Source organism: Pantherophis guttatus, chromosome 5 (genome assembly GCF_059756535.1).
Source record: "Pantherophis guttatus breed Tessera chromosome 5, ASM5975653v1, whole genome shotgun sequence".
NCBI classification, from domain to species: domain Eukaryota; kingdom Metazoa; phylum Chordata; class Lepidosauria; order Squamata; family Colubridae; genus Pantherophis; species Pantherophis guttatus.
The window spans coordinates 16,024,046-16,051,922 of NC_142067.1; the positions used below are offsets into that span (position 1 = coordinate 16,024,046).

The 27,877-nt window shown below is 40.1% G+C and overlaps 1 protein-coding gene across 8 annotated transcripts in view; it reads left to right on the top strand.

Moving 5' to 3' along the window:
- The window catches only part of CNTN5 (contactin 5), an 827,378-nt gene that overhangs the window by 661,960 nt on the left and 137,541 nt on the right, over positions 1 to 27,877 (top strand). For all 8 annotated transcript variants that reach the window (XM_087894620.1, XM_087894619.1, XM_087894622.1 and 5 more), the window contains 3 exons: positions 14,534 to 14,670; positions 16,836 to 16,965; positions 19,305 to 19,455. In XM_087894620.1, the coding sequence (XP_087750746.1) occupies positions 14,534 to 14,670; positions 16,836 to 16,965; positions 19,305 to 19,455 (418 nt within the window). The remainder of the gene's footprint in view (positions 1 to 14,533; positions 14,671 to 16,835; positions 16,966 to 19,304; positions 19,456 to 27,877) is intronic.

The window sequence follows — 27,877 nt, forward strand, 5'->3', positions numbered from 1 at the left end:
TCCTTCCATTCCCCACTATCCTATCAGAGCTTAAGAAGCTTCTTGGATGAGAAGTGAAATGTCTTCAAAGAAAAAACAAGAAAGGCCAGTTGCCTCCTGAAAAAAACCACCGTTGGGACATTCAGACATGCACCTTTGTCGTTTGATGGAATCTGTTTTAACTTTGGGTGCATTTCAGCCAGAAATAATAATAATATTATTATTTTATTTTATGACTCAATAAAAATGTTAAATGAAGGTACTTAGGAGCTGAGGGCTTGACAGCACAAGGAATCAACAGCCAACTGACAGCCATCAACACCAATTAAACAATAGGAAGGCACCACATAAATACGACTCATAGAATAGCTGAAAGTACATATTGCAGTACAAAGTAGTTCCTTGGGGGTGGGCTCCAGCACAAGTCTGAAAGCTCAGAAGAGTAAACATCTGGTCCAGGGGTGAAATCTACTTACCTTCCCTACCGGTTCGGAAGTGCGCGCACCATCGTCACACCATCATCACATTCGATTTTTTACCTTCTGTGCATGCGCAGAGGGTTAAAACAAGGTAGTAACAATGTCCAGGTGAGTGGGCGGAGCCTTCCACTGCCGCCGCTACCAGTTCACCAAACCACGTGCTGCTGGCACTACCGGCTCGCACGAGCCAGACAGAACCGGCAGGATTTCACCACTGCTCTGGTCCCAGTGATCAATTCAATTGGATCCTGCAAAAATAGTTTTTCCGGATAGCATATATCCGTGATGGCGAACCTATGGCAAGTGTGCCAGAAGTGGCATGAAGAGCCATCTTTCTGGGCACAGGAGCCAGCGTCCATTGCTCTTCCGGGTTCCAGCACACCGGCCACCTGGTCTTCACGCATGTGGGAGTGCTGGAAACCAGAAGAGCAGCTGCCCAGTGCGCATGCACACACTCTGAAGATGATCTTCCAATTTCAGGCGTGCACATGCACACTGGCCAGCTGGTCTTCACGCGCACATGCGTGCCAGAAACCAGAAGATTGAGTGGCTGGTGCGCATGAGCATTCTGGAAACCAGAAGATCATCTTCCCGGCGAGCACATGCGCACCGGGCAGCTGCTCTTCCGGTTTCTGGCACGCGCCCCCATGTTGGCACTCAGTGCCGAAAAGGTTCGCCAACACTGGCATATATCAATTTCGATGAGAATAATAGTCTCATGCTAAGCCTCAAGAGATGGTTCCAAAGCACTGTCTTCTACTGTCTCTTTTCCAAAATGAAATTTTCTTTTAACCTGGAGGGAAGGTATAACAAGTGATAGAGGGCTGAACTAGGACATTAAGGAACCAAGTCTGGCTACTCATTTTGATGAGTCAATGTTCATTTCTAGTCTTTCAGCAGAGGCAGAAATTTATTATTGCTCTGATTTATACCCCCCCTTACTATGTTCAGAGAAACAGCCTCAAGTCAGTTAATGGAAATGTAAAACGCAATGCTAAATGTTGTGGCCCATCAGCGGCCTGTGCAGTTAGTAGCTGATTCCAACAGCAAGGAGGCTGGTGTGGTGCTGCGCCAGCAGCCTGTGCAGCTGGCGCTCGAGTCAGACAATGAGGAGGCTGGAGAAGATGTGGTGCCAGAGGCGGGGATTCAGCTAGGGCCTTCAGAATCTCCAGAAGCTCCCATAAGTGAAGAGGAAGAAGAGGAGGAGCCTCTTCTCAATGCACAAGTGCGCAGAGCTGTTAAAAGGCAGGAGTGGCTCCTCAGGAGGAGGTCTCCTCGAGAGTAAGGCTTGGGGCTAATTGGCCATTCCCCTAGCCTATTTAAGGAAGGATGACGACTGATGAAATTTGCAGGAAACAACTTCGTTCATATTCCTTCATGTCTTGATTCCAGAAATGTTTGATTCGGTTCTTGTTTCTCTCTTGTCATTTTTCCTGCAAATTGCTTCTGGGCATTCTGCCAACCACAGTAAGATTATGGTTATCTGAAATACTGTGCCTCAGAATTGAGTTATTATTTTTTGGATTCTTGTCAGCTGTTAATGAAGTTAAATTAACAGCCCTTGTTCAGAAAAGACTGATTTAAATCGTACTTGTGTTCGAACAACTACTAAGAAAGATCATTAGTAGTCCTTAATTAGTAAACTAAGGTTTGTACGGACTTTGTGTGTGCTGTGATCTTTGGGGTCTGTAGCTGGGGCAGAACACTAAAGATTAAAAATACAAAATGTATACTATTAAAAGCATAGTGAAATGCTAAATGCTGAACAAGAGTGCAGGAGAAGATATGCTAAGAAAGATCAAAACTAGCCTTCCTACACATCTGAATGACCAAATGAGTCATAATAAAATAAATAGATGATAGATAGATAGATAGATAGATAGATAGATAGATAGATAGATAGATAGATAGATAGATAAGAGAGAGAGAGAGAGAGAGAGAGAGAGAGAGAGAGAGAAAGAGGAAGGGAGGGAGGGAAGGAGGGAGGGAGGGAGAGAGAGAGAAAGGAAGGAAGGAAGGAAAGAAGGAAGGAAGAAAGAAAGAAAGAAAGAAAGAAAGAAAGAAAGAAAGAAAGAAAGAAAGAAAGAAAGAAAGAAAGAAAGAAAGAAAGAAAGAAAGAAAGAAAATTTATATGAATATCTTACTCAGGACATGTGATTCTGGGCAATACACAAAGGAAAAGGAAAAGAAAACCAGAATCAATCAATACACTATATCACATTAAAACTTATTAAAAGTTTTTAGATGAAGTAATTAGAACTGAAATCTTCTATAGCTCACCCACTGAGGACTCTTTTCCCTGCTTTAATAATTAGTTTCCTCACTTTGAACTCAGCCTGGCAACCAATGCAGATTTCTTTTAGTCAGTATGTGATCTTTGTATCCTATACCAATTAGCAAACTGAAGAAAGTGGAGGCCTTCAAGTCAATAATCAGTAAAATTACTGGGCTGCCTCCTGTAACTGCACAGAGGAGTCCCTGAAGTTTTCTCGAACAAAGTGTCTTGCTTCTTCCTAGGGTTGGAAGTCACTGGTCCAAGGTCACTCAGCTCATTTTGTGCCTAAGGCAGAACTCGAACCCATCTACTCTGGCTGGTGCCTTACCAACCACATCAAACCAGCTTTTATTTAGCAGCTTACCTTCTGCATTTTGTCTTGGTTACACTTTCCAAGAATAGATCATATAGAATATGTAGTCAGGATGGGATATGATCACAGTATAGATTATTATCAACAAAACTAAATTTAGAAAGGGTTGAAAATGACGGGCTAAGCATAACTTGCGCAAAGATATTCTGTATCTCAGCCTCATCCTGTCTATTCAGTGATAGTTGAGGATCAAGAAACATTCTCAATATATAATCTTGCCTGCTCTTCCAAAACAATCCCCACATCCAATTCCAACATAATCTCCATTGTGTCACAATTTAATTTTAGTTAGTTCACCTTCCTCAAATTTAGACAACATTCAAAGGTACTGGTTGCTTCCTTGGTGTTGGATGATGAAAAGTGATAGAGATGTATTTTATATGATAGTTCCTCTTCCAAAGCTCCAGATGAATCCCCTCAGTGATTTAATGGAAATGTTCCAGCTTTATGCACCATGTCATCCCTCATTTACATTTCATTTTATCAGTCTGATAAAAGAAGACCTAATATTGGATTACTATAAATCTGATCAGTTTTATTCTTTTCATTAGAAGGGCTGCATTTTGCTCTGTCCGGTTATTTTTATCATAATTTTTTTTTAAATCTGTAAAAAAAAAAAAATAGTATCATGTTCCATGTGCAATGTTCTCTCAGAATTTTAATCAATTTATTGGCCACATCAATCCTCAAATTTAGACAGCATATTTATTTATTTATTTATTTTTCATATTTGTATACCGCCCTACTCCCGAAGGACTCAGGGCGGTGAACAGCCATAATAAATACAAATACATATAGAAGTTAAAAACTATTAAGAAACAGATTAAGTAATTTAGGCTCAAAGATTAAAAAACATCCAAATTTATCTAAAGAGGTTTAAAACCCAATTTAAAAGATATAAAGGTTTTAAACATTAAAATAGATATAAGCGGAAACAACAATATGCATATTGTATGTTTATGAAAAACACAAACCTCTCACTTCAGGGAAACAATATACAATATACACCAATAACAGAATAACAAAATTGGAAGGGACCTTGGAGGTCTTCTAGTCCAACCCCCTGCCCAGGACTGCTCTCTCATTCACGAATGAACCCAAGAGCAAGCCATCCTGAGCAAACTAGAAGCACAAGGATACAGAAGGACTTACAGAAGACCCCTATCTGCTTCCTGGAGACTCATTGGAAAACTCTTCCCAGATAATTGGTCAAGTCCACCACCCAGGCAGAATCCAACTCTGAATGGATCCAAGTATTTGTCCATCATATTCAGTGGTGGGTTGCTACCGGTTCGCCCCAGATTGGGCGAACTGGTAGCGGTGGCGGTGGGAGGCTCCGCCCACCCGCCTGGATGCTTCTGCACATGCGTAGAAGTGGTGTGTGTGCACGCAACTGCGCAAGCGCCCACGAGCAAACCGGTAGCGACAGGTTTTGAAACCTGCCCCTGATCATATGCCTAGAATATTCTTCACAGGAGTCCTTCGGCAAGCATCTTTCCCTAATGTATAGGTTTATTAATATCAAATCCCTGAGAAATCATGATCTTGAAATACAAAATATTCTTTTCTTATTACGGTACTTTCTGCATACAATTTGGAGAAACACAGTGTCTTTTCAGGCAAGTTCCTCATAAATAAATTTTTTGAAACAGATTTTCAGCTTGAGAAAAATAAAAGGAACAGATTTCATGAAGTGTTAAGTTTGCCTCAGAAAAATTGAGGTATTATTGATCTCAAAAAAATATATTGTGAATCTTCTTTGGCGCTTGGTAGCAATACTATTAACCAATGCGTTCAGCTTTCCTTCCTTCCTTCCTTCCTTCCTTCCTTCCTTCCTTCCTTCCTTCCTTCCTCTTTCTTCCTTCCTTCCTTCCTTCCTTCCTTCCTTCCTTCCTTCCTTCCTTCAACTATCTACTTTCCCTTGCTTCCCCCTCTCTCCTTCTTTCCATTTTTCCTTCCTTTCCATGCAGCTGTATGTTCTTCTTTTTGGTTTTCAACTAAAACTGAGTTAACAGCCTCCCATGGGCATTATATCATATCTTCACGCCTTAGGGCCACTGGTTTGTAAATAATCAACCACCCCTTTACCCTTTGGGTAGCTTCAAACTGGGTTTGTGGATTACAGCTGGCATTGGGAGAAACACTCTTGATTTGCATTCCTCCTTCGGTACTAGCTCTTCCATCTTCCTCAGTCATGCTCAGTTTGTCAGCTGGATTTGATCCAGCTCACTGGAGATGCTCTCGGCAATGCCTGGAATGCACCGAGGCAGCCCTGTCTGCTTTTCTGTAATCACAGGTTAATTTGATTCCCCATCATATCTAATGCAAAGAACCAGATGTATTCGGATTGCTTCATGCAGCTGACAATTTGGAATGATCATTTCATCTGTCTCACCCACTTGGCATGACATGCCTCCGAACTAGTGATAAAAATGACCTCCCATTGGATGTTGCTAGGCCTGCTCTGTTTTGTCCATTGAAATCTACATTCCCAGGCCCCCATCATACTTTTTTTCTGTCAACAACAGTGATTTGTCTCCCCTCCCCCCATTATTCAGACTCTGCTCAATTGGGGCCCAGTAAGTGACTTTTAAATAATCTCACTGAATGTCTGAATGCCTGTTTTGGTCACAACATTAAAAAGAAGTTGAGACACTAGAAAGAATGCAGAGAAGAGCAATTAGGATAATTATGGGGCTGGAGGCTAAAATTTATGAAGAACAGTTGCAGGAATTGAGTATGTCTAGTCTAGTGAAAAGAAGGATTAGGGATGACATTAGGGTATTTGAGGAAATACCACAAAGATGCTATTTTCTAAAGCACCAGAAGGCAGGACAAAAAACAACAGATGAAAAATAATCAAGGAAAGAAGCAACCAAGAACTGAGGGGAAATTTCCTAACAGTGAGAACAATTAACCAGTGGAATGGCTTGCCAGAAGTTGTAGCTGCCCCATCAATGGAGGTTTTTAAGAAAAGACTGGATTTATTTATTTTATTTATTTTATTTTGTCACATTTTTATGCCGCCCAACTCCCAATGGACTCTGGGCGGCTTACAACAGAGAATAAAACAATGCAACAATATCCCATACAAAAGTTAAAAGAAGACATTAAAACATTAAAACACATACACTCCAATTTGTGGCTGGGTCTCGCAAGATCACTATAACGAGATCAACGGCCCCAGGCCTGCCGTAAGAGCCAGGTCTTCACCTCTTTCCGGAAGGCCAATAGGGTGGGGGCGGTCCGGACTTCAGGAGGTAATTGGTTCCAGAAAGCCAGGGCAGCCACAGAGAAGGCCCTCCCCCGTGGGCCCGCCAGCCGACATTGTTTAGCTGACGGGACCTGGAGGAGACCGATTCTATGGGATCTTACCGGTCGCTGGGAGCTATGCGGTAGAAGGCGGTCTCGAAGATAGCCTGGTCCTGAGCCATGTAAGGCTTTAAAGGTAATAACCAACACCTTGAATTGCGCCCGGAGACCGATAGGGAGCCAGTGCAGCTCGCGGAGAATTGGTGTAATGTGGGTGTATCTAGGTGCACCCACTATAACTCGCGCGGCTGCATTCTGGACCAACTGTAGTCTCCAAACACTTTTCAAGGGTAGCCCCATGTAGAGCGTGAGGTATAGGGTCTCCTGCTGAAGCAGGGGCTTGGATTAGAAGACCTCCAAGGTCCCTTCCAACTTTGTTATTCTATGTTATTCTATGCCTATATTTCAAATGAAAGTTTCTAGAAAATATTTTAGAGGCCTTCCCTACCTGGCCATTAAAAACAGGAAAAATATATGCTTCTTTTTTCTGCCTTATTGCCATAACTTTGCTTATTCTTACCTCCAGCCTATGAGGCAGACAGAGTCAAGCCATCCTTAGCTGTTCTGATGTTGAAGTAGATCTTCTCATTGATTCCAACATTAACCAAGGGCACACTCAAAGTGTATGACATTGACTAAGCTTTATCACCCATTTCTTTTAAGGGAAGTTAAGGGAATTGTTACAGAGAGAATAATGGCAGAATATGGATCAGAACTGGGGACCACAAATTTCAATGCTGGTATAGTTTTCTACTGATTTAGCAATGATTAGTTAAGCAGGGCATAAATTAAGATCATGCCAGACTTCTGGATGCTTATCAGCTTAAGTGTGCAAATTAAGTTCTAACTTGTTCATATCTGCATGAATGACATGGCTACTGTAATTGGCAATGAAAAGCAAAGAAAAGACATATTGGAATTATCTGATCTGTTAATCAAAATCAGAGTCATATGGATGACATGAACACCTTGATAAAATACTCGAACAGAACTCAGGTTCCTAAAATCCGCTAATCCTCAAAGACTGATCCAATCTCCCATAGGGATCCTTTAAATCAGGGGTGTTAAACTTGAGGCGCGCGGACCGGATGCGTCACATGCTGGCCATGCCCACCCCTGACTTAGCGAAGGGGAAAAGTTGCAATATGTCACGTGACAATGTGTCTTGTGAGTTTTCCACCAGACGTGGGTTTCAGCAGGTTCTGACCAATTCTGGAGAACCGGTAGCAGAAATTTTGAGTAGTTTGGAGAACCGGTAAATACCACCTCTGACTAGCTTCGCCCCCATCTATTCTCTGCCTCCCGAGTCCCAGCTGATTGGGAGGAAATGGGGATTTTGCAGTAGCCTTCCCCTGGAGTAGGGAGGGGATGGAGATTTTACTGTATCCTTCCCCTGCCATGCCCACCAAGCCACACCCACCAAGCCATACCACACCCACCAAGCCACACCCACAGAACCGTTAGTAAAAAAAATGTTTTACAACCCTGCTCTAAATCATACTCCAAGGCCAATAATAGTCCTTTAAAAAAAAAAGCAATCAAAATTGCCACTAAAGAACTCATTTCAAGGTTGGTACCCTTGAATTATTTCAAAGTGTATTTTAGTAAACCTGTGCCAAGAAAATAGTCCAGGCTGAATATTTGTCCGGACTAGCTTAATGTTCTCAAATAGATTTAATTAAAGCGAACGATTGACTGATATGTTTAGTCTCATTAATTTTTGCTTGGTCTTAAATTGTGAATAATGTGGGTTTTTTCAGACAGAAGTGTTTGCTTGAGCAGTCTTTCATACAGCAAGAAAATTGTTTAATGCTTGCAATTTACCATAATTATGTTAACAATTTCTCTACTGTATTTTTTTGTTTCTTTTGGCAATATTTGACTATTATCGTTGAGCATACCAAATTATTTATATCAAGTTTTACCCCAATTATTTGAATTATATTTTTTAATCTGATGAAACAATTCTAAATACTTTTCAGTAAGATTTATGCATAACACGCTGTGTCTCTTGTTCATTAAGCTGAATGTCTTCAGGTCAAGCAGAATGTGGAACATTTATTTATTTATTTATTTATTTATTTATTTATTTATTTATTTATTCATTTATTCATTTATTTATTTATTTATTTATTTATTTATTTATTTATTTATTTATTTATTTATTTATTTATGAAGTATTTATATGCCGCCCTTCTCCCGAGGGACTCAGGGCGGCGAACAGAGTTTAAAAAACATGCTATAATAAAATCCCGCTAAAACCTGATTAAAATCAATAATAATAAAAAATAATAAAACCCAAGAATCAGAATCAGCCCATTCGTTGGAATAGCCAGGTCTTCAGGCCTCGACGGAAAGAACGGAGATCCGGGGTCGTCCGGAGCTCGGTGGGTAGTTCGTTCCAGAGGGTAGGGGCGCCCACGGAGAACGCCCTACCCCTGGGCATCGCCAGACGGCATTGCCTGGTCGACGGTACCCTGAGGAGAGCAGCCCTATGGGAGCAGACAGGACAGTGGGAAGCAGGCAGGAGATGGTCCTGCAAGTACCCCAGATCTAAGCCATGTAGGACTTTATAGGTCAATACCAGCACCTTAAGGGGATCCGGAGGACCACCGGTAGCCAGTGCAGCTCACGCAGGAGAGGTGTTACATGGGAGTAACGAAGAGCTCCCATAACAAACCACGCGGCTGCATTCTGGACCAGCTGGAGCCTCCGGGTGCACCTCAAGGGCAGCCCCATGTAGAGGGAATTGCAGTAATCCAAATGGGATGTAACCAGGGCATGAGTGACCGTGCGAAGGGCATCATGGTCTAGAAAAGGGCGCAACTGGCACACCAGGCGCACCTGTGTGAAAGCCCCCCTGGTCATGGCCGTCGAATGATCTTATGCTTTCTACTAATAACTGTGAAGCTCTTGCAGATGGCCCCATTTCAACATATAGTTGAACATAGTTGAACTACGCTGAACATAGTTTAACACATAGTTCTTTCTTTCTTTCTTTCTTTCTCCCTTCCTCTCTCCCTCCCTCTCCCTCTTTCTCTTTTGCTTTTTCACAGAATAACAGAATAATAGAGTTATTGAAGGAAACTCGTTATCATTTCAGACAAATGGTGGTCCAATCTCTTCTTAAAAACCTCCAAGTGTTGGAGCATTCACAACTTCTGGAGACAAATTGTCCCACTGCTTAAATTGTTCTAACTGTCAGGAAATTTCTCCTTAGTTCTAGATTGCTTCTCTCCTTGATTAGTTTCCATCCTTTGCTTCTTGTCCTGTTTTGGGAAATAAGTTGACCCCCCTCTTCTTTGTGGCAGCTCCCTAGATATTGGAACATTGCTATCATATCATTCCTAGTCCTTCTTTTCATTAAACTAGACAAACCAAATTCATGATGGATGTTCTTACATTACTGGTCAATTTTTGCTGGACAAACCAGTGCATATAAACATCCATAGTTCAGCAGACCTTATCCCCATCTAGGTAAGACTGTTCTATTTGTTATAACCATGACAGATGCTCAGAATAGGAATGGTTTTCTTGAAGCTATTTAAACTCTAATTGAAGACTGGCCAAATACCAAATAGCATATGTGATTCATTTTTAAATTCAGTCCAGTGTAATAACAGTTATTAAAGTGCTCCAGTGATCTCATTCTATCCAAAATAGATCCTTTGCTGTGTTGCTTCTCCATTACCGACTTACACTGCCAAATATCTTATTTGGCACTCCATGATATTCAGGCCTCTCAACCTGTTAGACTTCAATGTCATATAGAAGAGATTTAAACACTCTTCAGCAATTTGGATTAATGAGTTAAGCCTTATTAATTTGAGAAAGCTTTTTTTTTCTTGGCAGCTAGTATCAATAATATACGGTTGTTCTGTAGCTTGCACCATCAGCTGTCATTGCTAAAGCCTTATGAGGTGAATAGAGTTTGGAGTTAGCCTCATAGCTGGAGATTTCTACAAAACATAAAATTAAGACTGAGAAATTTTGCTTAAGTAAATATTTTGTAAATGAGATGGAATCCAGAGATTCAACTGTGAAATTAGATTGGTTTGATTATTCTAAATCCCTATTTAGTCATACAATGATGAGCCAAGACATTTCCAGACTTATATGCTTTGTATCTTTGTTCAGTTATGTATACAATACTGAAAAGCTCTTCTTTCCATTTTGTATAAATTACTACGTCACGGAGTACATGTTATTATTAAATTATTATTATGATTCATCATCCAGTCATTCAGAAGTTCAGACTGGCTTTGGCAGTATGGTCTACCTATCGAGGCTTTTCCAATTGCCTGGGATAGGCAGATGTGGGGTTTGATGGTGTTAAAGGTATAGTCTTAGGATGTAAGCTGTTCTGAGTAAGGCTGCCTTTTTTGCAATTGACTGATGGTAATTTTGTCAATGCCAATGGTATTCAAGTGGTGCTCCAGTTGTTTTGGGATTGCACTCAAGGCACCTATTACTATTGGGACCATTTTTGCTTGCTTCTGAATTAGAACAGAATGAGCTGGAAGAGACCTTGGAGGTCTTCTAGTCCAGCCTATGCTCAAGCAGGAGAACCTATACCATTTCAGATAAGTGACTGTCTAGACTCTTCTTAAAAACCTCCAGTGATGGAGTGCCCATGATTCCTGAAGGCAAGCTGTTCCACTGGTTAATTGTCCTCACCGTCAAGAAATTTCTCCTTAATTCCAGGTTGCTTCTTTCTTTGATTAGTTTCCAACCATTGTTTCTTGTCCTGCCCTCTGGTACTTTGGGGAAAAATTTGACCCCCCTCTTCTTTGTGGCAGCCCCTCAAATACTGCTATCATATCACCCCTAATTCTTCTTTTCTTTAGACTAGCCAAACCCAAATCCTGAAGCCAAATTCTGTCACAGACATTCTATTTGCAGGTCTTTGCATTTTGTGATCTTCTCCAGTTCTTTCTCTTCTACTGTCTCCAGGTACCACCACATCCACTAGCCAGACTTTTTGGTCTTTTTTATTTGTAATTGTTTATAATCTGGGGTGTTGTTTGGCAGGTGCCTGCCTGTTTGAATTCTAAAGGCGCAAAGCAATTTAGCTTCATTTTCTGTGACTTTCTCTTTTTTATGGTCCCATCAGTTCTTGCTTTCAGCCAAATATATATTTCTTGCAGATCTTCCAATGCACCATTGTTGCTACTTTGTCATGCCGCTGCTTGTAGTCAGTCTGTGCAATCTTCTTGCAGCAACTTACCAGATGGTCCACTGTTTCTTCAGCTTCTTTGCAGAGGCAGCACTTGCTTTCTGTTGCTGTCTCAATTTGTGTGTATTTGTTTGCATTTGTTCTCAATTAAATTATTATTAAGTTATCATTATTATTACATTTATTTACCACCCATCTTACCACAAGGTAATTTTGTGTAGTTATATGTCATGTTAAGTCATTATTTTTAACCACAGATCATTGACCGGGTACATACAACATTCTAAGTCATAAGCCATATTAGATCAACTTCTTATGTAATATATTATCCTAGTTCTTTGTTATTTTTCTAAATGGACAGAAGATGGATATTTTTAACTATGATTGCTGTAAAACCACTTCAGACTAAATTATACCAAAGCTGACTTCTTTTTCTAAATGTATTTACTGATACATTTAGAGTTCTGATTATGCTATACAATAAATTTCATTTTATCTGAAACATAAGTGGAAATGTTTGATAATCTCGTTCCTACTGTAAGTCTGGGGACAAAGGAGGAAAGAGTATGGTGAAATCTAGGAGGAACCAAATTTTCTTTTCATAGTAGCTCTCCCGATGTTAAAACATACTGTAGTTTAATTTTACAGCTGAACACATCCAATACTATTACAATCTGTAATGTAAAGATAGCCTTGACAACATGACTACAAATTGATTCATCCTTTTGAATTAAAGGTTTTGTCAAATTATAAAATTGGTTGATGCAGAATATATATTCAGAATGAGAGAGAAAAAGCTGTAAAGGTACTCTCATTCATTCTTCACTTTGATTAATGGAGTTTCTGTCTGTCTGTTACAAATGAGGCCAAACTATAAATGATAGAAGTGTAACGTCTGCTCCCAATGAAGATGCCCAAGTTCTATGTCAGACTGATGATCTTACACAGATCACTTTGAAGTGCAGAGGAGAGCAACCAGGATGATTAGGGGAGTGGAGTCTAAAACATATGAAGAATAGTTACAGGAACTGGGCATGGCTAGTCTAGAGAAGAGAAGGACCAGGGGAGACATGATAGCAGTGTTCCAATATTTGAGGGGCTACCACAGAGAGGAAGGGGACAAGCAATTTTCCAAGCCACCCAAAGGCCAGACAAAGAATAATGGATGGAAACTGATCAAGGAGAGACTCAACCTAGAAATAAAGAGAAATTTTCTGACGGTGAGAATAATCAACCAATGGAATAGCTTGCCTTCGGAAGTTGTGGGAACTTCATCACTGGAGGCTTTCAAGAAGAGATTGGACTGCCATTTGTCAGAAATGGTGTAGGGTCTCTTGCTTGGGTAGGACTAGATGGCCTACAATGTCCCTTCCAACTCTGTTAATCTGTTAATCTTCCCATCCCCCAGAGCAAAAGGAAGGCAAGTAATTAAAATAATTCAGATGTCTGCATCCTTTTCATTCTTTTACTCTATAATTGAAACTTAACCACAAAAAATGGCAATGGATAAGAAAGGAAGAGATAACAAATCCGGGGGGGGGAGATGGGGATGATATCTGCAGACCTTTGAAAGAGTGGTTTCTTTTGACCAAGATTCCTGCAAAACATACCTTTGTTAAACAACTATATGTAAAAACAAAATGAGCTGCTATATTTCACCTTCACTCCAGCTAAACTTCATAGAGCAGTTAGGCTTATCTTACCCTGAAGGGTAATGTTATGATTAAATAAGAACATCCTAAAGGCTCTGAGGCTAAGACGCTGAGCTTGTCGATCAAAAGGTCAGCAGTTTGGTGGTTCGAATCCCTAGTGCGGTGTAACAGGGTGAGCTCCCATGACTTGTCCCAGCTTCTGCCAACCTAGCAGTTCAAAAACACGTAAAAAATGCAAGTAGAAAAATAGGAACCACCTTTGGTGGGATTCTGTCCACCTTTGGCATTTAGTCATGCTGTCCACATAACCACGGAGATGACAGCGCTGGCTCTTCAGCTTTGAAACAGAGATGAGTACCGCCCTTTAGAGTCAGGAAAGATAGCACATATGTGCGAGGGGAACCTTTATCTTTACCTTTAATGGGGAAATCAGACTTTAGGTACCAAATAATGCAACAATTTGTCTTGAATAGAGTTGGCAGTCAATGGTGTTTGTATCTAAGTACAAAGTATTAAGTACTAAGTACATTTCCTGATTGTTCTCTTTTAGAATTCCACTTATCCCCATTTCTGCTTGAGCTAACAAAGTTACCTGCAGTCACTAACTGGTGACTAAATTTAGTCCATCATAATATTTGCCAATACGTGCTATTGTTCTCGTGCCTTATTTTGAAACTTCCCGTTGCTTCAAAATCCAGCAGAGCTCTCAGTGTGCACAGGCAGCATGACAAAATGGGGACTTACACAGTTGAAACAGCATGGAAGATGCTATTTTTGGCTTGAAACCCATATCACAGTTCACAGCATCCATATAACTCACATAGTGATGATATCTTTGCTTTTCTGGCCCGTGCTTGTGATAATGATGTTACCACCCAAAGACATTTAATCAACACCATCCCCGTCATGCCAGGACATTTTGAGTTTCACTTTGTTACCTCAGTTTGTTCAGCCACTTCTGATTGATCAGCTTGTGTCTGACCCATTGCTGGAAAAATGTGCAAAAGTACCACCAGTAATCACCAGTAATTACTTATCACCAGTAATATTTGATCACCTAAATTAGTCATACAGTATTTGATCACCTAATTAGTTTAAAGCAGTGTTTCTCAACCTTACGAGCTTGATGCATGGACTTCAACTCCCAGAATTCCCCAGCCATCCATGGAGAATTGAAGGCCACGCAACAAAATCCCAAGGTTGAGAAACACTGTTTTTAAAATATCAGTTAAAAGTTCCACAATATTAATCACCGGGATCTTCTGTTATTATTGTTATTGTTGGCAGCATATCCACACTGGACAGAGAGGCTGAACGATACCCAGTTAGACAGTGGGGATCAACTGCGGTGGGAGTGTAGAGCTTCTGGAAAGCCGAGGCCAACTTATCGCTGGCTGAAAAATGGGAATACTCTACGGCCAGAGGTAAGTATGCTGTAGTTTTATTTGCTTTCAGATTGTCTTAGGACATGGGTCTCCATACTTGGCAACTTTAAGACTTCTGGGACTTCAATTCCCACAATTCCCCAGCCAGCATGGCTGACTGAAAAATTCTGGGAGTTGAAGTCCAGAAATCTTAAAAGTCACCAAGTTTGGAGTGGCCTGTCTTAAAATAAGGTTTTGGGCTCAGATGCCAATTGAATTAGGATGTAAAACCATGATATATTTAATGTCATTCTAGAGCAGGGGGCTGAACATTTTCCAAGTGGAGACAATTCCCAACGTAGATGGAGCCAGGAAAAAAATCTGAGATGATCACAGCAACAACAACAAAATAGCTTTGATTTAAATAACATTAACATAAATTAATTATGGGGAATATGATTACTTCCTCTGTATTTAAGAATTCTTCTCATTTTTCATATTAGCATTCTAATTTGTTGGCAACTGTTGGAAGAGCTCTGATATTTCAAGAAGCTTAGGAGCTTTAATTAAGTTTCCTTTTTTAAAAAAAGATTAACATATATTTTTGTTATGGCTTAAGTTTGTATCACCTGTTATGAATCTATACTTCTTTTTTTCAGCCTTAGATCTGTGGCATCCTAAATCTGAATCTTTTTTTCTTTCTTTCTTTCTTAAAGTGTGTGTGAAAACCCACAAGAATCTGAAGAGGCACTTTTTAAATTTGTGCATTTTATATATTTTATTATTTTAGGTGCCCTATGCCCTAAATGTCATGATGAGATGCAATCAAGAAAATAGCCATTCAACCATTTACTCCTCCTTCTTCCTTATCACTAATAAAACAGAAAATACTAGTTGCATTCTGAAGTCTTCTTATTGCAAGCAAATACTTATTTAAAAAAACGCACCAAATTTTCTTTATCTTGAACTAATTATTTCATGTTAAGATTTCCAATTATATTGTGGCATCAACAGTGTCATCTGCTGTGCTCTTCACAACTAATAAAATCAGTTCCTGGTCACAAGGTAGCTGGTTATACTTATCTATATCTATATACTTCTGTAGTAAATGATTGCAATCCATGTATAGAGATCCATATCTATAAATGGATTGTAATCATTTATTACAGAAGTATTTAGTTTAACCCGCAGGTATAAATATTGTTAGACATTCACCTCTTGTATGCCGTTGCATTTTATTGCAAGGTGTTCAAAACAAGGTGTCCAAATACTCATGAAGAATGAACTCACTTCGCTCATTCCGAAGTATCATTTTCTCAGCTTTTCAGCATTTACAAAATGTTTTCTTCAACTCCTTTTCATAATAATGGCATTTCAAGGATGCTTTTCTCTCCCCTCGAAACTGTGCGCCGTCTCGAATGAAAAGGCATATAGGTAGCACCAGCTTTACTGAAGAGAAACCATCGTACCCTAAAATCCGACTGTAAATCATTTATTTTCTGGCAAGTCGGAACACTAACCAAGAAGTCAAAGGCTTATTTTCTTAGCTCAGATGAGTGCTCTGCTACAACAACAACAAAACAAAAAAAAATCATATTTTTATTGTCACTCAGTAGGGATTCCTTGCTTATTCCAAAGCAGCGAGTTAAATCTGTTCCAGTTCTATGATACTTATGATACCAAAACATTATGCATCATGTTAGCTATATATTACAATCTGCTTGACAATGTTACTGTCTTTGCAATTCTGGACAGCAATGACAAATGGTACAAACTAAATAAAAATCAAATCCTCAGTAAACTACCATAATAGTCTATGCTTGGTTTGGCTCACTAACCACATAAGACAGTCCTATTCATTCCCCCACACCCCCACAAGATTAGCATGTTAGTAGCTCTGAATAATTGCTGATAGCAATAAAGGATCAGAACAGTGAGATTTCGTATAGTCACCAAAGTCTCATTTTTAAACATGAGCAAGGATAATCCTCGCCAACATTAATCGTATGCAGTGTTAAGCACCCAAAAACATTTTAACATAGTCACAGATAAAACAATGGAAAAACTGTCAACATGGCAGTCAGTAAAAGCTCCTTTAATAAATGTTAAGCACACAAATATGTTATTCCCTTTGCTGCCGTCATTACTTGAGCTAAAGCTGAGAAACCAATAATTTTTCCTGATGTTCTTTGCTTTTGTAGAATTATATTTCTATTCCATTACAGAGCAGGATTGAGATGGTTAATGGTGTACTGATGATCCACAGTGTTAATCAGTCAGATGCTGGAATGTATCAGTGCGTAGCGGAAAACAAGCATGGAGCCATCTATGCCAGTGCTGAACTGAAGATTTTAGGTTTGTATTTAAGGCTGTTGTTCTTTTTTCCATTCGTTTGCTAAGACTACAGGGTTGATCCAGAGTCCCAAAAGAATGAAATGAAGGTGTTCATCTAGTTATATAGGTAGTCCTCAACTTATGACCACAATTGAGCCCAAACTTTCTGTTGCTAATAGCAATAGCACCAGTGGTGGGTTTCTAAAAATTTTACTACCGGTTCTGTGGGTGTGGCTTGGTAGGCGTGGCAGGGGAAGGATACTGTAAAATCTCCATTCCCTCCCCACTCCAGGGGAGGGAAAAGAATCCCCATTTCCTCCGAATCAGGTGGGACTCGGGAGGCAGAGAATAGATGGGGGCGGGGCCAGTCAGAGGTGGTATTTACCGGTTCTCCGAACTACTCAAAATTTCTGCTACCGGTTCTCCAGAACTGGTCAGAATCTGCTGAAACCCACCTCTGAATAGCACTTAGACTTATATACCACTTCACGGTGCTTTTGCAGCAGAGGTGAGATTCACTTACCTTCCCTACCAGTTCGTAAATGTGAGCGCATGTGCCACCTCTATGCATGCGCATGGCCTTCTGCGCATGCACAGTAGTCAAGCATTATGTCCGGGCAGGTGGGAGGAGCCTCCCGCAGTCGCTGCTACCAGTTCGCATGATCTGGACTGAACCGGCTGAATCCCACCACTGTTTTGCAGCCCTCTCTAAGTGGTTTACAGAATCAGCCTATTGCCCCCAACAATCTGGGTCCTCATTTTACCAACCTCGGAAGGAAGGAAGGCTGAGTCGACCTTGAACCTGTTGAGATTCGAACTGTCAAATTGCAGGCAGCCGGCAGGCAGCAGAAGTTAAGGGAATCACAACAGTTGTTAAATTAGTAACACAGCTGTTAAGTAACACAGCTGTTCCCCATTGACTTTGCATGTCAGGAAGTCACAAAAGGTGATCACACCACCCCACATGACTCGGCAACTGTCACAAATACATGCCAGTTGCCAAGCATCCAATTTTGATCACATGACCATGGGGATGCTGTAATTGTCATAGGTGTGAAAAATGGTCACAGACAGTGGTGGGATTCAAATAATTTAACAACTGGTTTGCCTAGGGTCAGGTTGGCTGTCGCGGGAGGCGTGGCCCATCCTCATCCTGCACATGTGGGATGAGCCTCCTGTGACAGCCAACCTGACCCTGGGAGAACCCACACACACCCTATCAAAGTGGATCCTGGTTGCTGCGTTGTGTTGCAATGGAGAAACGGGAAATGGAGTAGCCGGCCCAAAGGAAAGAGGATGAGCAGGGAGAAGAAAGCGGGAAAGTGGCCTTCTCCTTCCCTCACGCTGGCTGCTCCGTTGTCCATTTCTCCATTGCAGCGCAGTGTCCAGGATCTACTTTGATAGCAGGGTGGTGATAATTTAACAACCAGTTCAGTTGAACTGGTGCGAACCAGCTGAATCCTACTACTGGCCATACGTCACTTTTTTCAGTGCTGTTGTAACTTCAAATGGTCACTAAACGAATAGTGACTCCCTATTCTACTATCAAGGATTACCTATACATCCTTTGACAGTTCTTTATAGGAAAAAAAAGGCAAAATGGAAATGTTATAAACAAATCAACCATCTGAAAACTGAGTCAATGCTCCAAGCTGAGTTATATTTCTGATATATATGTATGGGAATAAAATTATTGTTATTATTACATCACACTTAAAAACATAGTGTGGAACAGAAATAAATATAAATTCAAGAGTTGCTCTGAGTAGAGCAGCCAATAAATTTGATTTAAAGATAAATACATTGTAATGAAATGAAAGTACAAAGTAGCTAGCTATCTTGTTGCCCTTATCTCAACAAATCGAATAAATATTGCAGACTTTCATCAATCAAAACTGTTCAATAGAACTAAGATTTATAAAGACTGAGATATACAATATATGGAGTTAAACAAACCATTCTCATCAATACACAGAAATTATGTATTAAATTGCAAGCGTGTTAAAGTTTTCAGAAGCCTGCTAGCTATGAAATGTGTCCATTGGAATAGATGTTATTAGATCCTTTCATCCTGTCATTCTTGACCAATCTTTCATTTCTTTCTTTCACTCATAAATAATGCAGTTATAGCATGAAAGAATATTTAATGGGTAAGATAAGGTTGGTAAGATTAATGGATCTCAGCCCATCCTCATATATTATATACTTTGTTTAACAGCTATATAATTTTGCATTATAAAGACATTTCATGAGGGAGAGTCAACTAACCAACCAACCAAGGTGATGTGCCATCTTTGAAAATATTTCTTGGCGTAATGGGCTTGGATGGTTCCATTGAGATTGATTTCTTTTCTCAATAGCTTCTGCTCCAACTTTTCCCCTGAGTCAACTGAAGAAGACCATTATTATTACCAAAGGCCAAGAAGTCACTGTGGACTGCAAACCACAAGCTTCTCCCAAACCAACCATTGGGTGGAAGAAAGGAGAAAAAAACGTGCGAGTAACTAAAAGGTCAGTTGTCCATTCATTCATGTTTACCTTTGGCTTCCATTGGTGTTTGCAAGAAAAAGATAAAGCACAAGAATATTCACTCAGCAAGTTTGAGCTATTAGATATTTTACATTATATATGAAAACGGTGTCTCATCATTTTGATAATGAAGTTTCATACGGTACATATTGTTCATAATTGGCAACAGTCTTGATTTATATTTATTTATTTGTATTTATTAGTTTGTCAAACATGTACAAGATAGCAGGTATCAATATGAACATGGACATGAATGAAGGAAATGAGTACAAGTAAATGGGGACAGTAGGACAGGGACGGTAGGCACGTTGGTGTGCTTATGCATGCCCCCTTTACGGACCTCTTAGGAATGGGATGAGGTCCACAGTAAACAGTTTAAGGTTGAAGATGTGAGGGTTTGAGGATGTAACAACAGAGTCAGGTAGAGCATTCCAGGTGTTGACCATTCTGTTGCTGAGGTCGTATTTTCTGCAATCGAGTTTGAAGCGGTTTACCTTGAGTTTGTATTGATTGTTTGCCCATGTATTATTGAGGTTGAAGCTGAAGACGTCGTTGACAGATAAGACATTGTAGCAGACAATTTTGTGTACTATGCTTAGATCAGACTGCAGACGGCACAGTTCCAGATTGTCCAAGCCCAAAATTTCAAGCCTGGTGGCATAAGGGATTCTATTGTGAGTAGAGGAGTGGAGTATTCTTCTCGTGAAATATCTCTGGACCCGCTCAATCGTATTAATGTCCGATATACAGTATGGATTCCAGGCAGATGAGCTGTATTCGAGAATTGGTCTGGCAAAGGTTTTGTATGCAATTAGAAGGAAGACATGAATCTTCTTCTCAGGGGACGTTCTCAAGGGAAGAAGATTCTTTGGAATTTTTCAAAATTACAAACAATCAGTTCTAAACAATCAATGCCAACATTTTATTCCAACAAATATTGACAGCAAGATCCAATTTGGATTGGTCATTGGCACCAGAGGTTTAGTCTTCTAAGCTTTCGGACACACGCTAGAGTCCATTCTCAGGGAACGTTTCTCTACTGGAATGCGTGCTAAGCTATGAGTCCTATTTATGTGGTGCTTGGTTGGGTATGGCTTCCTATTGGTTGATTAGTGTGTTGATGGCCGGCTATTGGCTGTTGTTTCCTTGTGCTGCCAAGTCCTCGGTTCCTAAGTACCTGATAAGCTGGTGGTAAATCAGCACTCCTGTTGACTGACAAGAGGCCTGTTTCCTAGGCTTCAATCATTTTGCTGGCTATCTTTGCACCTGCTCAGCCAACAATTTTAAAATTGAAAATTGAATTAATTGAAAATTGAAAATTAAAATTGAAAGCGAAATTGAAAATACGTCTTTGTTAATTGCAATGTTGGCAGCAATCATTATTTCTGTTCTTGTGCATAAGCTCCTAAGCAGGTTTTGGATCTATTTGTTCAATCCCTTTCCCTTTCTCCTACATTTCTTAACCTTCCCACTTCATATTATGATGCTACTTGTCTCCATAGTTTTTAATTAATCCTTTTTTTTAACCCAAAGTGGCTCACTAGCATTTTCAAATTGTCTGTAAGATCAAGAAAAGAAAATGAAAAAAAGAAAAGAAAAGAAAAGAAATGCAAAAAGTGATACAGATAGGGGAGGGGAAAAATGTAAATAAGTGACTTCTGATCTTTAGAACAGTTGCAAATTTAGTCTCTCCTTCCTTTTTCTGTAAAATTATACATGATTCTGTTCTTCCCATAATTAATCCTTTTTAATCAGCAAATCCATAAATCACCCGTTCATTCTTTTCCCATTTTCAGCAAAAAAAAAAAAAAAATCCATAAACGGTGCCCAGTCTTTTATAAAACATGCCTGATGTATTACCCTCATCAAACACACCAATTTTGCCATTTCTGCAAATTCCACCATTGTCTAGTTTGTTAATCTAAATCTCTTTTATCCCTTTTACACTGCTCTTCTGTAATGGATCTCTGGATGACCTTGGAGGAGAAGGGCAAAAGGTTGCCTAGGAAACCAATAGGAAAGAGAAGGAGGAGCCCCCAGTGCCTTAATGGACAGAGAAAGAAATTTAGGAAGGATCCACAATAATGGGTCTAGCAGTTAAAAGTGGTAGTGAGTAGTTTGTATTTTCAGACTTGCAAGTTTCCATTACTCTGCTAAACACCTAATTCCCACAGCACTGTCTTATGACTAAGGATATTTACAGGGGTAGGATTCAGCCAGTTTAGACCGGTTCAGGCAAACCGGTAGTTACGGCCAGCGACTGGGCCTGCCCACCCACCCCGGGACTATCCCGTCTTATACAATCGCCGTGTTTTTGATGCAGTGCACATGTGTGCAAGGCGTGTGCGAGAGCAAAGCTCTCCCATCCTATACAATCGCCATGTTTTTGATGCAGTGCACAAGTGTGCAAGGTGTGCGCGCACGCTCACATTTTTTATTCTGGGCGAACCGGTTGTTAAATTATGTGAAGCCCACCTCTGGATATTTACCAGTGTAGTAGGGTTGTATTGCCATTATTCTTCTCTTCTTTTCTATTACCTCCTATTGGTGTCTTATGATTTATCACTTTGTTGTTTGTATCTTGTGATTGATTATTGTACCGGTATTTTATGCTTTATGCTTATATTACTTTATTGTATTATGTACATTGAGAACATATGCACTAGGGACAAAATCCTTGTGTGTCCAATCACACTTGGTCAATAAAGAATATTCTATTGTGTTCTATATTCTATTTTTTTAATATAGTCTTGCAATAAATTAGAATTAGTTCACCTTGTCATGTTTCCTGTCTGGTCTACGTGTAAGGATTGACACCTTAAATTTATCACCTATATCTATCTGTCTGTCTGTCTGTCTGTCTGTCTATCATTTCTATCATCTATCTATCTATCTATCTATCTATCTATCATCTATCTATCTGTCTGTCTATCTATCATCTATATCTATCAATCTATCTATCTATCATCTATCTATCTATCATCTGTCTATCATCTATCTATTTATTATCTATATCTATCTATCTATCATCTATCTATCTATATCTATCTATCTATCATCTATTTATCTATCTATCTATCATCTATCTATCTATTTATTATCTATATCTATCTATCTATCTATCTATATCTATCTATCTATCTATCATCTATTTATCTATCTATCTATCATCTATCTATCTATTTATTATCTATATCTATCTATGTATCTATCTATCATCTATCTATATCTATCTATCTATCTATCTATCTATCTATCTATCTATCTATCTATCTATCTATCTATTATCTATATCTATCTATCTATCTTAATTTTTTTTGTGCCACTCATCTCCCTTATGTGGGAATGAGCAGTTTACAGATTATGATACATTATTCCAGATTTCCAGATTTTAACTGCTTAATTTTAATAATGTCTGTGCTAGGTTGGGAATCGTGAGAGATGAAGTCCATACAACTAAGTAGCACCAAAATTTAGGATGGTATGTTAATAGGAAACTTGAAACTGGGCTTCAAATATTCAAGATATTTTACTCTAAGGCAGAGGTCTTCAAACTTGGCAGCTTTAAGACTTGTCGAGTTCAACTCCCAGAATTGAAGTCCACAAGTCTTAAAGCTGCCAGATTTGAAGACCTCTGCTCTAAGGGTATGTAATTTTGTCTCCCCTGCTCCCACAAAAATATATCCTGTGTTGTGATCTTCTGAATGACCCTCTGAATGTTGCTACCAAATTGTGATATGATAAAAGGGAAGATATTTTAAGATATGCTTGGAGTAATTGTATTGATTTGATGTTAATTACTGTTAGAGCTTTAATTTTTGTTCCAAGAAAATGTATTTTTGCTAATGTTGCTCTGAGAATTCAATTTTACTATGAGAAGAGTAAGTGTTGCTTATTTTTTTTACATGTAGAAAAGAATCGCAGTATGTGCATATATAGACATGGAGAATCATACCTGTACACAAGTCATATTTCTATTACAAGCCATCTTCAGTTTGAAGTGTCATATTATCTACACCAGGGGTGTCAAACTCACATCGTCACGGCAGCATCATGTGATGTATCGGGACTTTTCCCCCTTCACTAAACCGGGCGTGGGCGTGGCCAGCACATGATGCATCCAAATTCATATTCAATTCAAATTCAAACCTTTATTGTCAGAATACAACATGTCTACTATGAGATTGGCTGAACCTCCCTTCGTGCACATACACACCCAGCACAACACAACTCACAGTGAAAGACAAAAAAATATCCCTATCCCAGTGAATCCTTCTAACAATCACCCAATCCTATTGCACCATGCAAACTTATTGCACATCGCGCTGGCCCCGCAAGTCAATCGTACTATGTTGTTGTAGTTATTTTTCATTCAGGAGTCTGACAGCCCACAGATAAAAACTGTTCTTCAGCCTATTTGTACATCTGCCTATGCTTCTATATCTCCTTCCTGATGGCAGGAGAATAAAGAAGGGCTGACCAGGGTGTGAGTGGTCCCTGAGGATTTTCCTCACTCTTCTAAGGCAGCAAGCCCTAGTGATGTCATCTAGTGGTATCAGGGGACAGCACACGATGTTTTGCGATGTGCTCACCACCCTCTGTAATGTTTTTCTATCCGCGGCTGTCAAGCCAGCATATCACACCATAATGCACTGAGTGTTCTGACCTAGGCTTCCCGAGTCATTAAAACACACGAGTAGTCCCAAAAACCTCTTTTATTGCAACAGCTGTAAATTCTGTTCATTCACAGATGAGTCCCAAGTAGTTATAAAAAGTCCTTCGGGAGAAGTCCTTCGGGATAATCACCCACCTTTATCTCCCTTGACACGCTGCCAAAGACCTAATTGGCAAAGCCACACGGAGTCCAGAATCAAACAGAGCTTCAGGCTTTAAGCTGAACCCAATGAACAAACGTTGCTTCCTGCAAAGGCTCACGTGCCTTTGCTCCTTTTAAGTCTTATGGGAGGGGCCAATCATCTCTCAGCTCTACTCCCGAGTCGTTCCTTTTGTTTTAGCTGTTCTTCTGGCAGCTCTGTGCATGCGCACACTGGGAACAGGCTCTTCCTGTTCATCTGCCTCGCTGAGGTCCGGCTCTGGAGGCAATACCTCCAAGATGGCCTTTTTTCTGCCTCCGATGCAAAGCCCTCGTCCAAGCCTTCCCCAGACTCCAGGACTGGCCCATGCTCCTCCCCAGCCTCCTCACTGTCCAACTCTGCTGCCAGCTCCACAGGCTGCTGGTGGACCGCAACACTGAGTGAGGACACTTTCTATTGTGGACCGATAAAAGATGGTCATCAGTTGTTGTTCCAGTTTGTTTTTTCACAAGACTCTAAGGAAGTGGAGCCAGCCCACAGACCAGGAGTTTAACAGCCCTGATCTATGCTATCTACCTTCTGCTGCACCTGAAGCTCAACTACGTATGATCTAGAAGTGTGTAAATCAGAAAAATAAAAAGAGAGCTGTAGCTGAAATTAAATAATTTGAAATGAAAAACAGATCAATGATGATTTTGAGATCTTGCTATGGATTAGCAGAAACTCTACACTAACTTATCTGAACTTGATAGAACTTTTTTTTTAAAGATTTAGGTAATAGCTCTACTTGCTCTGTAAATTGAATATAGAGTTTAAACCAATGAACAGATTCATCTCTCTCTCTCCGCTAACCTACAACTTTCATGCACACCCAAATGTCTTCTCATTACTGAGCTTTCACACCAGCTCATTACTATCATTACATGACCATTAATTATATTTAAAATAAAATGATCCCAAATGAGTTTAGCAAAGGAAAATCTTATTAAGATTCTATTATTACTTACTTTACTCTGCAGAGGGAGGGGGAAAAAAGAATGGGGTTTAATTATCTGCTTTTAGCTAACAAAAGCCTAATATTAGAAAGTCAGTGTCTTTTGGAAAAAATGTAATGGGTTTGCTTTGGTTTATTAGTCTTTTCTGAAAATGAATGGCAATATCAGACCAAAACTCTTTGCATTTCAGGATGTGTGCTTCAATTTTATGGTGGATGATTACAAGCTGATTGCCAATCCTCAAACATTTAACTAAACTATATCAGCACCCAACAAATCCCCCCTTTTAATGATTTCCAATTCAATAAATTCACAAAAAAATGTTAAAAACTAACCTACGTAATGCTCTGTAGCAGGGATGACCATTGAATTTAAAACGAGAAGTTTGCTTTCTGAAGGGCTATGGGAAATTGGAATGATATGACTATTTTGGTTCCTATCTCTCTTCTTTTAGAGCAGGGGTGTCGAACTCAATTTCATTGAGGGCCACATCAAGGTTGTGTTTGACCTCAAAGGGCTGGGGTGGGCATGGCCAGCATGCTGTCACTTATGTCGGCGAGCGCCTGTGGCGGCCCGAGTGCTCTGCCAGCGAAAACGGGCTCCCAAGCTCAGTTTTCGACTGCGATGGCCTCCTGCTACCTTCTGCCAGTGAAAACAGAGCTCGTGGGGGGCACACACAGCCCTCCTGAGCTCCGTTTTCAGCTAGGATGGCTTCCTGGAACCCTCTGCCAGTGAAAACGGAACTCGTCCTCCTGTGCTCTGGCAGAGGCACCGCGGGTCGGTCCTTCGCTGTTTCCAGGATGGCGCCATGGGCCAGATCTAAGCACCCCATGGCCTGGATCCGGCCCCCAGGCCTTGAGTTTGACATCCCTGTTTTAGAGTAAAATAGAAAAGCAATGCAAAATTGTATCCCCGATTTTCAGCACTTTGAGCCTATTGGGAGCAGGTTGAATTTTTAAAAGCCTTCCCAGAAGTCTCCCATAACCATTCCCACTCATGATTTTGAAGAAAAGGAAGTTCTCCTGGTTTTGTGTCTTTTTATCTTTATCTTTATTTGATTTATATACCGCCCTACTCTAGGAGGACTCAGGGCGGTGAACAGCCACAAGATAAAAACACATTCGTACAAAAATTAAAAACAGAATAAAACTGAATTAAACAATTTGGCCCAGACAGATTTAAAACACCCCAATCATTTAAAAACAGATTAAAATTTTCATATTAAAAAGAAAAAGGGAAAAGATTAGGCCAGGCCCGCCTGGCGGAATAAAAAGGTCTTGAGAGCGCGGCGGAAGGTGCGCAGATCCGGGATCCTCCGTATCTCCAGGGGGAGCTCATTTCAGATAGTAGGTGCCCCCACAGAGAAGGCTCTCCCCCTAGGGGCCACCAGTCGACATCGTTTGGCTGACGGCACCCGGAGGAGCCCCTCTCTATGAGACCATACCAGCCGGTTGGAGGCTATTGGTGGTAGTAGTCGGTCCTGTAGATAACCAGGTCCTAAGCCATGGAGCGCTCTAAAGGTGGTAACCAAAACCTTGAAGCGCACCCGGAAGACCACCGGGAGCCAGTGCAGCTTGCGCAGGAGAGGTGTTACATGGGAACGCCATGTCGCTCCCATTACCACCCGCGCGGCCAGTGGCAATTTTGTTGTCTCTTTGCCCCTCTGATTATTTCCCATGACTCAATCTCCATTGAAAAGGGGCTACCTTTTAAAATTATTAATATTTTTTATTAATAATTTTAAAAGTATTGGATTGCGCCAATTTGGACAAATTGATGCTTGAATTGAAAGGATTGATGGACTCGGATTTTTACGTAATATGGGAGAAAATAGAAATATGGGGGGAGAAAAGGCAAAATAGAATGGTAGATTTAGTAAAAATGTACAGAGTAAGGTGAATTGTAGTGTGATGATATGTAAATGGTCACAGTCATGCACAAGAAGTGAATAAGAATTGTTTAATCTGTGGAAACTCAATAAAACAAATTTAAAAAGAAAAAAAAAGAAAAAGAAAAGGGGCTACCTAATTTTTTCTCAGAATTGGTGTGTATAGAAAAATCTTGACTTAATAGTTTTGTTTTAGTTAAGGTCTCCGAGACCAGGGGTCTCCAACTTTGGCAACTTTCAGACTTGTGGACTGCAACTCCCAGAGCTTTGCTGGCTGAGGAACTCTGCGAGTTGAAGTCCACAAGTCTTAAAGTTGCCAAGTTTGGAGATCCCTGCCCTAGACAATTACTATTGATTTTATTTCTCCACAGTAGAAGCTACTAACTATCTGAAATATATTATTTAAACTTTATTTTATTTATTTATTTGTATTTTTGTCAAGCATGTATATTTTATGACAGATACAAGTGTAAACATAATTATAAATACATGAAAAGGATACGAATAAAAGAAAACATTAGGATTGGGATGGTAGACATGCTGGTATGCTTTTGCATGCCCCTTACAGACCTCTTAGGAATGAGATGAGGTCTACAATAGACAGTCTAAGGTTAAAGTTTTGGGGATTTGGGGAAGAAGCCACAGAGTCAAGTAGTGCATTCCAGGTGTTGACCACTCTGTTGCTGAAGTTGTATTTTCTGCAATTG